The sequence below is a fragment of the Serinus canaria genome, chromosome 21 (assembly GCF_022539315.1).
Source record: "Serinus canaria isolate serCan28SL12 chromosome 21, serCan2020, whole genome shotgun sequence".
In the NCBI taxonomy this organism is placed as follows: domain Eukaryota; kingdom Metazoa; phylum Chordata; class Aves; order Passeriformes; family Fringillidae; genus Serinus; species Serinus canaria.
In genome coordinates, this window is record NC_066334.1 from 4,200,783 (window position 1) to 4,216,541 (window position 15,759).

General features: G+C 57.7%; 3 protein-coding genes across 3 annotated transcripts; 1 reads left to right on the forward strand and 2 right to left on the reverse strand.

Annotated features, from left to right (window-relative positions):
• Window positions 1-21: 21 nt before the first annotated feature.
• Window positions 22-4,338, reverse strand: ZBTB48 (zinc finger and BTB domain containing 48). The gene is made up of 10 exons (XM_050982687.1): window positions 3,883-4,338; window positions 3,585-3,802; window positions 2,791-2,902; window positions 2,329-2,421; window positions 1,927-2,013; window positions 1,441-1,595; window positions 1,135-1,271; window positions 670-834; window positions 454-542; window positions 22-367 (listed from the first exon to the last, which is right to left on the reverse strand). Exons 1-10 carry the CDS (start codon window positions 4,291-4,293, stop codon window positions 71-73), a joined length of 1,764 nt encoding a protein of 587 aa, XP_050838644.1. The 5' UTR covers window positions 4,294-4,338; the 3' UTR covers window positions 22-70.
• TAS1R1 (taste 1 receptor member 1) lies at window positions 4,328-8,647 on the reverse strand. Its single transcript, XM_050982689.1, has 6 exons — window positions 8,490-8,647; window positions 8,117-8,420; window positions 7,020-7,796; window positions 6,483-6,695; window positions 6,188-6,308; window positions 4,328-5,367 (listed from the first exon to the last, which is right to left on the reverse strand). The coding sequence occupies exons 1-6, from the start codon at window positions 8,645-8,647 to the stop codon at window positions 4,442-4,444; spliced, it is 2,499 nt and encodes an 832-aa protein (XP_050838646.1). The 3' UTR covers window positions 4,328-4,441.
• On the forward strand, window positions 8,646-13,876 carry NOL9 (nucleolar protein 9). The gene is made up of 12 exons (XM_030231609.2): window positions 8,646-8,963; window positions 9,034-9,259; window positions 9,408-9,535; window positions 9,667-9,805; window positions 10,029-10,125; window positions 10,568-10,665; window positions 11,400-11,561; window positions 11,722-12,007; window positions 12,088-12,199; window positions 12,545-12,722; window positions 13,127-13,260; window positions 13,580-13,876. The coding sequence occupies exons 1-12, from the start codon at window positions 8,646-8,648 to the stop codon at window positions 13,700-13,702; spliced, it is 2,001 nt and encodes a 666-aa protein (XP_030087469.2). The 3' UTR covers window positions 13,703-13,876.
• Window positions 13,877-15,759: the final 1,883 nt, after the last annotated feature.

The window sequence follows — 15,759 nt, forward strand, 5'->3', positions numbered from 1 at the left end:
ACAAGTGTGGCAGAAAGTGGCTCAGCTTAACACTTTACTGTGTTTCAGTGGAAGGGGATAGGTGGCCACACTATGTCTCACAGTCTTCAGGAATTGTGGTAGTTATAATCAGAGATTGCTCAATCACGTCTGAAGGGGAGAAGTTCTCGTTTGAGCAGAGTTTCTGTGCAGGGACCTCCTCAGGCAGTGGCCCACGGGCCAGTGACTCCACGATCACCTCGGCTGAGCCCACCTCCAGCTCTGGTGGTGGCTGCAGCACCACCATCACATCCTTCTCATCCTCGATGATCAGGTTCCGCAGCTTCCGCTGTCGAGGATTATAGTTCTCCACTCGGTCGTGGATCTCCATGTGGCGCCTCAAGTGAGCCTGCAAAGGAAGGGGAATGTGGAGACACCCAGTGAGGGCTGGCTCCCCTATGCAGCAGGGAGCCCAGGAGCTGGGGAAAGCCTCACCTGCCGTGTGAATTTGTAGCCACACTCAATGCACTCAAACTTCCTCACTCCCTTGTGCCGGCGAACATGGACACGCAGCTGTTCTACCGCTGGGAATGGAAACAAAAGCCTGTTGGCAGCAGCTCCATGTCACACCGGCTCACAGCAATGCCAGCCCACCCACGGGAAGGAGGCAGCTCCTGCAGAGCCCCACGAGAGCTGGAGCCCCCACGTTACCTTTGAATGTCTTCCCGCAGATGTGGCAGAAGTGGGGCCGCCCCTCCTGGTGCCGGCTGGCGACGTGCCTCAGCAGCGGCCCCTTCTCTGTGAAACGCTGCTCACAAAACTCACAGCTGAACGGCCGCTCCCCAGTGTGCGTCCGGTTGTGCTTGTCCAGACTCGCTGCCATTAAGAGGGGGAGACAGGGAGAGTGGCTGGTCAGAAGCACAGCCCAAGCACCCCATCCCAGGGGCTGTCAGGCTGGCCAGGAAGGCAAGAGCAGCACAAACAGTCTGCTCCTACTAAGGGTCATGAGCAGCACCAGTTCGTTCCCCTTCTGTGCCATGAGAGTAGAGCAGATGACAGGAACTTGCTTTTCTTGGTATCAGCCTGCACTCACAAAAGCATGGCTTTGCTCCTAGGGAAGCTGCTTTCTGGAGGTCCTAGATGCTGGAGCCCTAGCCCTGCCACAGCCAGGGGTACCTTGTGTCCGGAAGGTCTTGCCACAGAGATGGCACTGGAAGGGCTTCTCGCCAGTGTGCGTGCGCAGGTGCATGTTGAGGTTGGCTTTCTGTGTGAAGGCGTGGTGGCAAAACTCACACACGTAGGGCCGCTCATTCCTGTGGGCAGAGAAACGTCACCATCACCTCTGCCAGCTTCAGCCCCTTGGGTCTCAGCCTAGCACCTCTGGGAAGAGGGTGACTTTCAGCCAACCCCCAGGCCTGTGGGGCAGAGACTGCGGCCAGGAGAGCTAAGGTGACATAAGAGAGGACAAGGGTCACATTGTACCTGTGCTTGGCCTTGATGTGCATCTGGAGGCCATTGCGGCTCGAGGCCCTGTGCCCACACTCCTCACACACAAATAGCTTCTCTCCACGGTGCTTGAAGGCCTCGTGCAGGCGCAGCTCTGTCCGGGACAGAAAGCACTTGGAGCAGGTTGAGCACTGCAAGGCCACAGGAGAGGAGGGTGTTAGGGTTGGGGTACACCCACCCCAGACCCACTCGTACCCGGCCTCTCCCCAGCTGCTCCAGGGACCACCCTGTGGAAGCCAAGGCAGCACCCCCAGCTCAGAGACCCCCAGTTAGATGGGACAGCCCAACAGAGATGAAGTGCTGGTCAGTGCTTGGATTTGTGGGCTGCTCCTGTACACAACAGAGCCCATTTACAGTAGCTCTATGCCCCACCCCTCACTTAGAGCCAGACATAATGTTGTGCCATTCCTTAGGCCAGGTCAATACTCAGATCACACCCTCCCCAAAACCCCTGGTCCCTACCGCATGGGGCTTGGGTGCACCGTGCAGCTTTATCATGTGGCTCTGCAGGTCCTTCTTCTGCATGAACTGCTGTGAGCACGAGGAGCACTGCAAGATGGGAGAATTGGGGTCAGCTTCCAGCTGCCCCCCAAGTGTGGTTTCAGAGCAAGGAAAGGACTGACAGGGGAGTAGAACACAGATTCCTGGTACAGCCATGGGAAGCCTTTGGCTGTGATGTCTCCCTGAATCATATTTTGGTTCAGAGACAGGGAACAACCCTGGGTGGGTTGTCATGGATCAGAGAAGGAACAGGTGCACTCAGCTCTTGATGGGCTGGGCTGCCCTAGAAAGGAAAGGCTCGCCCCAGCTCCGTGCTAGTGTCCAGCAGCATCCATATGGATGTTGGATGCAGGCCCTGCTGACCTTGTATGGCATCTCTCCAGTGTGTGACACCATGTGCAGCCGCAGCTCCATCCGCCGCTTGAACACCTCCGGGCAGGCTGAGCACGTGAATACCTGTGAGAGATAGGGTGGTGTTGGCTTCCACAGGACCCAGAGCCTGGAGCCCACAGCTCAGCCTCCTGCCCAGCACATGGCACTGGCACCCAGCTACAGCATTCAGCCCACACCCACAGGAGCCAAATCTCATACAGTACAGAGTCCTGGTGTGCTGAAACACAAGTGAGGGCTGTGTTGTGTATCAGGTGTGAGTCCCAGCCACAGGGGCCCTGGCTGTGGGGGTCCCAGCCATGGAACACGTGCCACATGGTGCTGGCAGAGGTCTGTTTGAAACTGAGCATGGGCTGGAACTGGGAAAAGGCTCCAATTCCCCTGCTGCCACATGGCAGCCACACTCCAGCCCAGCAGGGCAGCTCCTGGGCGTACCTGTTCCGATCGGTTCATGCAGTTCCTGGCTTCGTGTTCCAGGAGATTCTCTTTTCTAAAATAACATTTGCCACACTTGGAACACTCAAATGGCTTCTCTCCAGTGTGTTTCCTTGGGGTATGCAAATACAGAATCCCATCACTGCCTGTCAACAGCATCTGCACAAACAGGCCCAGGAGGTCACAGGGAAGGGTGAGGTGGGTACTTCCCCCCACCCCAGCAACGCTACTATTCACAGCTGCTTTTATGACACTTTTTAGTCCCCCCTCAACAGCACAGCTATGAGTGCCCACTGCGTTCCACAGAACACCATTTCTGCAGGGCCAAGATTCTTCCTCAATATAAAAGAAGCAAAGCTTGAGCTCTCACTGCAGGGCCATGCTCTGCACTCGGTGATCCACGCTGGAGCTCCTTACAGACCCCAGCCATGTGTCCCCAGCAACCCCAGAAACTCCCCCCTAGCCCAGGGCACTCTCAAAGTGCAGGAGGATTTGCAACTGCCCACCTGCAGCCAGAGCAGCCCCCAAGGAGCCCCTCACACGGCCTTCCTGAGCCACAGCTCAGGATAGTCATTGCAGCTCTGGGATGCCTTTCATTGACGTATAACCCTCCCCCAGGCCAGAGCACCCCCAGGGACAGAGCAGACCCTCCTTGACCACCCCGGGGGATGCCGACGTGTTGGGACAAGCTGGCAGAAAGGAGGCCACCCTTTCCCCCACCCCGGGAAGGGGCAGAGCCGTAGGGGTGACGCGTCCCCCCGCGCGCAAGGGAAAGGAGAAGCCGGAGCGTTTACCTGTTGTGCACTTTAAGGTAATATTTGCTGAGGAAGGTTTTATGACATGTGGGGCACTCGACCGGCACCGCTGTACCTTTTCTGCTCCCCGGCGCCTTTCCCGGAGTGGGAGGGCTCTTTTTGCCCCGCAGCACCTTTTTCTCGGGAAGGGATTCGGCGTCGCCGTCCCCCCGCCCGCCGCCACCCACCGCCGCCTCCTCCGGGGCTGAGGGGGAGCCCTGCGAGGGAACAGCGGCGTCACCGCGCCGCCCCCGCCGGGCCCCGGCCCCGCCGTCCCCCTCCCGCCCCTCTCACGCACCGCCTGCCCGCCGGGCTGCGGGGCCGCCGCGGGCTCCGGGCGGGCGGTGGCGGCGGCGACGCGGCGGGGCCGCGGGCGGAAGGCGCGGCACAGCGCCACGGCGTCGGGCACGCCGAGCTGCTCGGCGGCCGCCAGAAGGCGGGCGCGGTTGTGCGCCGTGAGCGCCAGGCGCCCCGTGTAGAAGAAGTCGAGCAGCAGTTGGAAGGTGTCGGCGAGGCCGTCGGGCAGCGCCACGGGCCCGCCGGGGCCGCGCGCGCGGAAGAAGCGGGAGCAGCTGGCGAGCACCGGCCAGTGCGCGCGGAACTCGCGGCCGCCCACGCCGAGCGTCGCGTCACAGAACTGCCCGGCTGCGCGCTGCCGGTTCAGCTCCCGCAGCACCCGCACGCTGTGCGCTGCCGCCGCCGCCGCCATGGCCGCGCACCGGAGCCCGCCGGCATCCGCCACCACCGGACGTGGCGTCAGTGGGCGCCGGCAGTGACGCTGTGAGGGCCGGGGCAGGCCGGGGTCGAGGGTCGGTCCCCGCGGCGGGGTAGGCGCGGTGCGGGTCGAGCCCCGCGGCTCAGGTGGCGGCCAGGCGGCGCGTGTATTCCTGGATGACCATCTGGAAGTGTTCGGCCGTGTTTTGGTGCGGCCGCAGCAGGATGACGAAGGCCCGCGGCACGAAGTACCCGCCCAGCAGTGCTGCGAGCGTGCCCAGCGTGCTGAGCACCCGCGCCACCGTCTCGGTCTGGCCACGCAGCGCGCCCTGCGAGCAGAGCACGGCGGCCGAGCAGCCCAGGTGTAGCAGCAGGCTCACGGTCAGGCTCTTGGCCTCGTTATAGGCGGCGGGCAGATCCGTGCCCGCGTAGCTGAGCACGAAGCAGGCGACGCTGAGCAGCACCGTGTAGGCGGTGGCGGCGTCGGCCGCGGCTCTGGGGGCGCACTCCAGCACCACCCAATCGTCCCGCACGCCGTACTCCCGGCGCGGCACCGAGGGGCTGGAGGCCTCGGTGGCCACGCACAGCGCCACTTGTACCGCCGTGCTGACGGCCACGAACAGCACCGGCCCCTGGCGCCGCATCCAGGCCTCGTAGAGCGCCGGGCAGCGTGCGTTCAGCTTGAAGATGCAGAGGATCTGGAAGGAGCGAGTCGCCACGCACGAGAGGAACATGGTGAAGCTGATGGCGAAGAGCGGCACCCGCAGCAGGCACGCCACCTGCGAGGGCTCCCCGAAGTAGCAGAAGAGGCTGCTGCAGGTGCAGGCCAGGGAGCCCAGCATGAGGAAACACGTCTTCCCGCCCGCGGACTTCACCACAGGTGTGGAGGCATTGAGGGCAAACAGGACAGCCAGCGCCGCTATGAGCAGCATGAGAAGAACAGCCAGGGCCAGCAGCACCCAGGAGAGGGGCTCGGACCAGGATAGGAACTCGATGGTGCGGTTGAAGCAGACCTCACTCCCTGCTGGGGCCCACTCATCCAAGCCACAGGCCTGGCAGTCAAAGGGGTCTGTGGAGGACATGGACACCTCACACACCTCGGACCCGGTAAGAGCTCTGCCACCCATCACACCTGCTCCTTCCTGCAGGTGCTCCCAGGCCCGGGGTAGCAGAGGGGGCTCTTTTCCCAAAAGAGCCCCCGCCTATAATTGGCCCTGTGGACTCTCTCAAAATCCATGGCCTGGGCTGAGACAGGGCTTGGCTGTGTGAGGCTCAGGGCCATGGGGGCTGTGGGTGGGAAGGGGCCCGTGCATCAAACAGTAACTTGGGAAGGATCTGCAGCAAAGGCTGTTCAATGGGACAGTACCATGTAGAGGGGTTTTCTACTCCCACTGTCCCCAGAGCTGCCCGTGCCCATTCCACAGACCAAGGGTGTTGAGACACTAGCTGCCAGGAAGGGGTTTGTTGTTGTGGCTGGTGATTCTGAGGCAGGAGACATTTCCATATGCCGGGTGCTGGTGATCACGTAGTGCAGAAGCCCCGCGTGCCACCTGGGCACAAAGGCAACCACTAGGTTGAATTTCCCTGGCAGAGGATGTGGTACAGGGAACAACTACCGGGCCGGACATCCCTTTCCCTGGTCACAGGCAAAGGGGCTCTGTTTGCCCAGGTAGGCTCACCTGTGGGCAGTACTCTCCGGAAAGCACAGAGCATGGGCTTTGCATACCCACTGGTAAGCAAACAGGAGCCAGACCCACTGCCTTCAGGTCAGCTCAAAGATTTTAGTGACCACAGGAGATGAGATGCTGGGAATGGTGAGAGAGGAGCAGCAGGAGGTAGGATGTGGGCAGGGGAAGGAAGGGCAGGAGCAGACCCTGTGGTGTACTGACCCGATGTGTTCAGGAAGGTTCCAGGTGGACAGGCCACACAGCTGAAGCAGCATTTGTGGTGGCTCTGCTGCAGCCTCATCTCTCCTGGCTTACAGGCCTTGGAGCACACCGAGCTGGGAGCCTGCCAGGAGCACAGACAGGGTCAGGCCAACAAGCAGCAGCACTCTGGCACCCCCCCATACTGCCTCAGCCCTCAAGTTTGCCCTGCTATGAGGAAAGATCCCTGAACTGGTGGCATTGGGATGCAGTCAGATCAGAAGTGAGCAATAAATAAGACCTGGGTGCAGAACAGTACCTGGCCATCTTCTGTGTGCCACAGGATTTTGCCTGGGTTGATGCTCAGCTTGTCAGGGCTCACACGGAAGGTTCCTACCACATCAGAAGCCCACTTTGGACCCAGCCACTTCCACATGACAATGTCATAGCCTTTATGAATGTCCCCATGGGCATCGAAAGAGATTCGGCTGTTGTACAGGGTGAAGTTTACTCGCCTAATCTTTTGTAGGAGCTGTAAAACAGAAGAGTAAGAGAGGAGTCCTTCCAATGGCACAACTCCTGCCACTGGAGGGAGATGTGCTGGAGGATGTTTCTTCTGTCCTGCAGCTGTTTTCAAGCCCCCCAACATCTGCAGGAAATCCCATCCAGTGAGGTGGTAGAGGAACAAGTGACCTAGGATGGAGTCTAGGTCTAGGTCTAGTTCTTGACTGCTCTGACTGTGAGGGGCAGCTGAAGCCCACAAGGGTCTTCAGCTGGGATTTAAGCCTTTGGGCACAATGGAAAAATCCCTTGGGAAGGGATCCTCATGGTTCTTCTTCCACAAGGTTGGTCTTACCTGCCAGGGATAGACAGTGCCTTTGCTGCAGGCCCCCGAGGCACAGCCCAGCAGGTCGTGGAGGCCATGGGCCACGGCATACACGGCCGAGTACACGCTGAAGGAGCCTTGAGCGTCGTACAGGTCAGGGACAGCGGTGAGCGCACGGCAGCTGGTGCAGCGTTGGGTGCAATCCAGCTGCGCACTCCCCACAGATTCCCTGCCTGCCTCTGCACTGCTGGCACTCTCAGCCTCAGCACCTTTCTCCCACATCCTCCAAGCTTCAAAGCGCTCCAGCATCGTGGGCTCTGGCTTCTCTACTGCCATCCCAAACACCGAACCAATGGTCTGGATGCCAGGTACCTGCCAGATAGTTTGAGCCAACGACCAGTCTTCGGAGGCCACCCACACCATGTCCGTGATGTTCTTCTGGATCACCACCTCGAAGAACGGCAGAACGCTTCCTCTGGTGGAGAACACAACAGTGACATTGACCTTGACCTCTGTGAGGATTCGAACCAGGTTGTGAAGCTCCGGGTTGCTAGCGTCCGAGTTGGCGGGGATGGTGCCTCGGTAGGCCACGCACATGTTGCTTGCAGTCAGCAGCTCCTGCAGGGCATCCAGGCCGACCCTGCCATAGGTGTTGTCGCTGCCCAGCAGCGCCACCCAGGTCCAGCCAAAGTGCTGCAGCAGCAAGAAGATGGCCTTCACCTGTTGCCTGTCACTGGGGATGGTGCGCAGGAAAGAGGGGTACAGCCGCTTCAGGCTCAGCAGCTCCGTGGAGGCTTCATAGCTGATCTGCAGTGAGAGCCAGGGGAAAGGGGGATTGTGCTGGCCCAGGCAGCTGCACCCCTGAGAGCTAATGGCACAGGCAGCCTGTCCTGGGAAGACTTAGAGCTGGGCAGGCAATGGACTCAGTGCCAAGCATGCTGAAGCAGGAGAAAGCTGTGATGGATGGCAAGCCAGGCAACCGACTGCCTGGGAAAGATCCTTTGACAGCGCACAAAGAGGGGCTGCATTTCCAGCTCTACCAGGTTCTTCAGATCTGAGCCTACCCTCCCTGCAACCATCACTCCTTGGGATCCCTGGTTTTCATCAGCCATAGAAGCTGCACTTACCTCTGGTACTAGAAAGAGACTGAGAACAGCGGCTGTGGTGAGGGCCAGCTGGGTGCTGTCAGGGCCAATGACAGCCACAGCCTGTGGTTCATAGCGCTGGAAACTGGGGAGCACCTGGACATCCTGCCTGCCTTCACGAGCAAGGGCACACAGCGTCGCGTGGAAGTTAGTAGGCTCAGAGCAGGTGTCGTAGATTTTGTAGCCCAGGGTGACATTAGGGAGCAGCGTGGTGGAATTGTTGATCTCCTCCACAGCGAAACGCAGGGCCTGGGACAGGCAGTAGCCGTGACTCTTGAAGGCGACGCTATGGAATCGAGAGTGGTTGTTAGGGAGGACAGAGCGCGTTGGGGGCACGGGCAGCGTGGGCACTCACTCGTCGCAGCCGCGCACGAGCAGGCTGGTGTCGTCCCGGCGCTCCGCGGTGTGCAGCGGGAACAGCCCGGCCAGGCGATGATCGCCGCGGAGGGTGAACGAGGAGGCGGCGGTAGCCGCCGCGCAGAGGCACAGGCGGAGCAGCACGGGCGACGGCATGGTGGAGTGGCCGCACACTGCGCGGGCTGCTCTTAAGCGGGCGGCGGCGGCGGGCGGGGCTCGCAGCGGGCAGGGCGGGGCCGGCCGAGGGGCGGCCCCGGGAGGCGGAGGAGGCTCGCCGGTCATGCCCGCGCGGCGTAGCCGCCCCCGCCGGGCTTCGGCCCGTGCCCTGGCCCGCGCGAGCCGGGCGGAGGCGGCCTGGCGGGATTTCGCCGCTTCCTTCACTCGCATCGGGATGGTGCCGCCGGCTGAGCCGGGGCTGGTGGCCGTGGAGGCGGCGGAGGGCACGGCCGTGCTACTGCTGGAGCCGCGGCAGGTGAGCAGCGCGCACAGCGCGGCGGGCGCGCCGCGCCCCTCACCGCCTGACCGCCCGCTCTGTCCTGCAGGCGCTGACCTTCACCGGCAAGTGCCGCCTGCGCTGCCTCTATGGTGCCGTCCGCCTGCTGGGCTTCGCTGTGGCCTCTCACCACCCGGGACTGCCGGTCTTCTCGCCGGCCACGCACTGCGCGCTCAGCCTGGAGGCGCTGCCTGGCGCCCGTCCGCCCGCCGCCGCCCTCCGCCAGCTGCGCGCCGCCGCCCGCGCCGCCATGCGCTCGCACCGTGTCCGCCGCCGTGAGTGCGGGACGGGAGCGGGGCGGGCGCCATTTCACGGGCGGTGCGGGGAGCGGCCATTTTGTGCGCGGGGCGCTGCGCAGCGGGTGGGTGCCATTTCGCGGGCGGGCGCGGGGCTGAGGGTGATGGCGGCACTCGGCTCTTTCAGCGGCGCGGGTGAAGGTGATGGCACGCTTCTCTCCTGACTGCGCCGTGGTGCTGCTGGAGCACCTGGACACGCCGGTGACGCGGTTCCTGCTGAGCCACCCGTCGCTGTCGCGGTCTTTCGAGCCCCAGGTGAGGCGGCAGTGCCTGCTGCGCCCTGTGCCGTCCCCGCACCGCCCATGCAGAGCCAGCGGCGGCCGCCCCTGTTAGGGCCAGGCCGTGGCCTTACACAGCCCGTACTGAGTGCTCACCCTCTCGCCTAGAAAAAGGAGGAGTGTAACTTCACGCCAGAGCACGCGGTCCTGGCGTCCGTGGGCATCGTGAAGTGCAGCCCCGACCATGGGCTGCAGGTGTCGGAGAGCATGTGCCTGGCGCTGGAGGAGCTGATCCAGGCCTGCTGTGGTGAGTGCAGGTCTTTGGCTATGTTGCGGCTTTGGTAGCTTGAAAAAAAGAAAATTCATGAAGCTTTTCACGAGTTAAAGCTGAGAGAGTGCCCTGACCAGCACGTGCTGATAAAGAGTCGAATTTTTCTTTATGAAAAATGTGCATCTAGAGCTTAGGCATTGCCTAGGGTAGGTCTGTGATACCTGCAACAGTGCAGTTCACACTCTGCTTTTCTTTCTAGAGGAAGATGAAGGTGTTCCTGTGGTGCTGGTCTGTGGCCCAAAAAACACTGGGAAGTCGACATTCAACAGATACCTAATTAACCTGTTACTGAACCGGTAAGTCTTTCCACATTCTGTAAGCCTTTAAGTGCTGCATGAGATTTAGGAGAAGGAAAAAAGAAAACAAATGTTTGACAGGTCTCTCAGAAGAGCCATTAGAACTCAAAGGTGCATAGTTTTTAAACACAAACAGTAATTCAGAAAAATAGGCATTCTTGTCTTGAGTGATTTCAGAAAAGTTGCCTTCTGAACATTTCTATTGAAATATTGTTAAATTGCTGCCTTGGAGTGTGTGCGAGTACATTGGGCACCAAGCAGTTTGGGTTGAGTAGGGAAGTTACAATGCTTAGGAACGCACCATGAGTGTGGTTGAGGAAAGGAGAGATTTTATTAATTTTAGCTTTGCAACCTGGAACAAAATCAGATTGCTCTTCTAATATGTTCAAGTCATGTAGTTCTTCTTTTGGGGGATGCTAACACCCAGTCTCTCTCCCTGCAGCCTTCCTGTGGTGGAGTACATGGAGTGTGACATCGGCCAGGCAGAATTCACTCCGCCCGGGTGCATTTCCCTGAGCAGCATCACAGAGCCCATTCTGGGTATGTGTTCCGCTGCTTCTGCGGTTACAGAGACCTGTTCCGTTTCTGAAATGAACAGGGTGTTCTGGGCAGAGGCTCTGCTTCAGGGGAAGCTGCTGCCACAGCTACCAGAGTTTCCTGGGGAGAATGAACCAAGGGCTGTTTAGTTTTTCTTGTAGGGTCGTTTAAGCTCCCTGAGTAACATGGAGCTGTTCTTCTGCTTTAAAGAAACATGATGTTGTAGAGGTGGTACTATATGCTAAGGTGTATGAAAGGGGATGTTCTGCCTTTCAGATGTGAAAGGTCTCCTTGAGAAAATCTGTCTCCGTAGATAAAACTAACTTGAAAATCCGAAATGGATCTGCACAGAGTGGGGCTGCTGTGATGAGTGGATAAAACAGAGTCCAGGAAACTGCTGGAGTTTGTAGTCTTGCAGATTTGGGTTATTGTCTAAAAGGATGTTGCCAGGCTGGTTTGCTGTTTAACCAGTTTGTCATACACTGTTCTTTAAAGGTTTGCAAGTGTGTAAGCAGTGATTTCAAACAAAAAACCACACCCAGTATTAACCTAAAACAAGCAAAACTCCCAGCCTGCAAGTGATAGACCAGTTTCCCCTACTTGCAGGCTGTGCAAGGACAATTGGCATGTGGGAAGAGTGTATTATTTCAGGAGAGGAGTCATGTGGGTGCTCAGGGACAGGAGTGTTTTGGTTTGACTTGGAGAAGGCTCTGGATGTTCGGTGCTCTCTTTGCCAGGTCCCCCCTTCACTCACCAGCAGATGCCCGGTAAGATGGTGTATTACGGCCAGACCAGCTGTGAGCAGGACACGGAGAGGTACCTTGATGTTGTGAAATACGTGTTCAGCTACTACAAGAAGGAAGTGCCTCTAGTCATCAACACCATGGGCTGGGTGAAAGGTAAATGGGGTCAATCTGCTCTGGAGAGGTGTGGGAGGGAGGTAATGGTGGCACAGCACCACGTGGAACAACAATTCACAGTACGTCCACCCTGAGCTAACGCTGCTGTGCCACCTGTCGCAGGAGTAGCAGCAGTTGTGTGTTTCCTGTGCTCCTGAAGGTGAAGGACTGCTGCTCCTCATTGATATCATCCGGCTGTTGTCACCCAGCCACATTGTTCAGATGGACATGTGTGACTGGAAGGTCATGCCCCCGCTGACGTCTGAGCACATCCACTTCAGCGCCGGGCTGCACACCAAGGGCAAGCAGCAATCCAAGTGCAAGCAGCTGGGAGTGGGCAACATGGAGAGCTGGAAGTACCCTGAAGGGGAGGACGTGTCAGCTCCACAGCACAAGCTGCTCTATGTCCACCCAGAATTCCCTCGGGCAGGGGTGCCAGGTGAAGTGTAAGTAGGATGAGTGCTCTGTGAGTTCCATGGGCTGAGCAGAGCTACACATCGTCCTTGACATGGGGTTGTTCTTCCAGGCGAGTGCACAGCAGCATCCTGCGTGACATGTCCATCCTGGGCTACCTGGGGCACCTGCAGAGCCCAGATATTGGGGCAGTGCTCCCGCTGCACAGCCTGGTGCCATATCAGGTAAAGGAGCTTTTTGCCATGGGGAATGTGCACAGAGCCCAACTTGAAGTGATGGGTAATTCTGTTCCTACTGAATATGTTTCTCAGGAGAGGGACAAACTCTAATCTGCAGAGTGACTGTATTCAGGATGTCTGGAAGCCAGGCTTCTGCCAAGTTGCTGGTGTGACACGTGTGTGCTGTGTGTCCTGCATGTGCAGGTGTTGGTGCAGAAGCTGCTCTGTGTGCCCTGCCATAGTGCCTGTGTGTAGGTGTGGTGTGGGAGTGTGCAGGGTCCTGTCTCTGAACTCAAACTCAATCCATGTGGAGCTGATGAGCACTTTTCTCTCTTCTCTTTCCCACCTCAGGTACCTTTCAATGCTGTTGCACTCAGGGTTGTTCACACAGACGTTGCTCCCAGCAACATCATGTACGCGGTGAACGCCAGCTGGGTCGGGCTCTGCTGCATTCCCGAGGAAGTCCGGTGCCAGACCGAAGGGCCAGTCCTGCTGACACAGACACCAATCTGTGACTGCCTGGGCTTCGGTGAGCACACCTGGAGCTCTGCTCTCACCTGCCCTGTTTAGGCAGACAGGTTACTCATTTAAAACCAGCTGGAGAAGAGGGATGAGTGTGGTGTATTCTCTGCTTTTAGAGACTATATTGCAGTCTTTGGACTTTGGTTAACAGGTGGGAAGAGCTGTGGGGAACGTCCTTGAGCAGTGCCACTCAGAGCTTCTCTCAGAACTCCACAGTGACTCACTTGTCAGTTGACGTTCCCAAAAGCACGTTCCATGTAGCTTTTGCAAAATTCCAGTAATTGTCTCAGTTTCCTTATGACTTAATTTAATGTTGCAGTTTGGACTTTGGTGCTCAATCGTATGTAGGGTGATAGTGAGCAGGGATACCTAGTGACTGAGCTTTGCATGTGGGGGTTTTTTTTTCTTTAGGAATTGTCCGAGGAGTTGATATGGAAAAGAAGCTTTACCACATCCTGACACCAGTGCCTCCAGCAAATCTGAGACTAGTGAATTGTCTGCTCCTTGGGAACATCGCCATCCCTAGCTGTGTGCTTGTGGGCCAGGTAAGAGCTCACAGGAGGGGTGGGAGTTGGCTGTGCTGCAGCTGGCTGGCAGGTTTTCCATTTTCTTATTCCTGAGGCTGATGCGTGCTGGGAGATGCCTGGGCATCAGCAGATGGTTATCTCTTTGTGAAATTGTCCTTAAGCACAGAAACCTTGGGAAAACAAAATGTTATGCTCATGTTTCGGATGCCACAGTGGGGTTTGGTGATTGCTGAGTCCTTCCCACTCAGCTCTGTCAGCCTGGGGAGGAATGTGCTTCCCCTCTGATAAAGGTGCAAGTTCTTAAAGTTTTTTCTGGTTTAATTTTTCCATTTTGCAGCAAGGAATTGAGGGAGAGATCCCCTACGTCACATCTGATTACAACTATAGTATCATGGGCTCAGGGAAACTGAGGAAGAAGAAGCAGCACTTGAAGAGAAGATTTGAGTGTGATTACCCTTGAATTCTCAGGGTGCTCAGCCAGGGTTTGTTCATGTGGGACCTCAGGTGGTTGCAGGAGCCCTGGGTGCTGCAGAGGCCCTGGGCAGGTAGATACTAGAGTGGGGCCAGTTTTGATAATGTTTTGTATGTTCAGTTTGTATTTTTGGTGTTTTGTAATAAATATCTATGGTAAACACTGGGCTGGTTTGGATCTTTTCCTAGGCTGAGGCTGACACAGCCAGGGGCAGCTGCCATTGCACCACGCTTGTCAGGACCTCTTCCCACAGCCTGCCTGGCCCTCAGGGAGCTCTGGGTGTCAGTGATCCATAGTACCCTGAGCAGAGCTTCACTGTCCCCTGGGTTTGAGGAAGGGCCCATGCTGGGCTTTTGGCACTGTGGCTGACCCGTGGCTCAGGGTGTCCTGCTGGTCAAGGAGAGGGGAGGGAAGGAGCACCACAGCGAGTCCCTGTCCCCCTGAGTGACAAAGATGGTGCTGCACTGTCACAGCCCACTCTGTACACTGGGATTGCTGCCTGTCCCAGCTGCCTCTCTGGTGCTGCAGGGAGAGCTCAGTGCCTTGAACACGGGCTGGGAGCAGCTTGGGATGGCTTTGATGTGTCCTCAGCTCTAAGGGATGGTATTATGGATAGAGGCTGTAGTAGGATGGGAGTGGGATGGAACTTGTCACCCAGGTGCTCCCTGGAGCACTGGGGTTCGTGGCCTTACCTGACCCCACCTGCTCTGCCCCACTGGGACATGGGAGGATCTTTATTTATTTTTCTTCCCAGCCCTTTGTCAATTAGCAATTTGCTGCCAAGGGAAGCTGGGGGTGGTGGGAGTTGCACAGGGCCGAGTAAGTGCCTTGGGTCAAGCTGAGGACATTTTTGGAACAAACTCTTCTTTATGGGTAATACCAGCATGCTGGGCTCTTCCCCGATCTGTGACTGCAAAAGTAACCTGGCTTCTAAAAGCAGCTCCTGCAAAATGAGGCATGGCTCTGTCTCAGCCCAGACTGGGGAACAGCCCAGCCCCGGAGTCTGCAGCCCCCTGAGCCCAGCACCCGTTCAGATCCCCTGGGCCAGGTCTGTGGAGGCAGGAGGAAAGCAGAGGAAGGAGGAATGTGGTGCACTTGGGGCCAGGGCTTTTTGGCTGGTCGCTGCTGTGGGTGTGAGTAATCTGCAAAACTGCTTTTATCTGGTTTGGGAAGAGACTTCCTAGAACTCCACGAACAATGAGCTGTAAACAAACAAACAGGGATGAGAGGTGAGCAGGGGACAGAGCTGGAGAAGAGCTGCAAGGGCCTGTGCAGTGTTGCAGCCTTGTAAAGAGTTAAACTTAATCCAAGCCTAATTATCCCCATATGGCTGGGTCTGGCAGCAAAGGGAGAAGTTGGCCAGCACTGTGGCCTGAACAGTGGCTAAAATAAATAAAGGGGCCATGGTGCAGGGGGAACATCCCAGGCAGGGTGAGATGGGAGTTCAGGTCACAAGGGAGTGAGTGGAAAAAGCTTCAGCAAAGGTGAGATAGGCAAAGGATGTGGGAGAAATGCCCAACACTAAAAGCACTGTGGCCAAGCATCCCCCTTGGTATTGTCACCAGCCCTCCAGCATCCACCTCACCCGGCTGAGGGCAGTGGATCCCAAAGTGGATCCAGCCCTTGGAGCCAGGGGACAAGGGAGTGACCTGTGTGCTGAGCTGCAATTTTGGTTTGGGGCATTTTGGGGGGCGGGGGGGTAAAATGGTACAAGGTGCCAGTGCCTGCTGGGGCCCAGAAGTGAATGCTGCATCCTCAAGAAAGAGGAACCTCACTAACTTCTGGTGCTCCCTATGGGGAGGAGGGACAACAGGAAAGCTGGGGGGGTTTTGGAGCATAAACCCTGGTGAAGCATTCCACCTACAAGAACACTGTCCTGTGATCAATGGGAAATCTGTGACAGCACTTAAAACATTAAGGATGCACTAAATCAAGAAGGATTAATTTTGCAATACGTTGGCATCTGTTTTCTTTGTAGCAAAGATTTATGATGGAATTTCTGGCAAAGGGTGCCTAGAAGCAACAAAACTCTGAGAAACACCTGG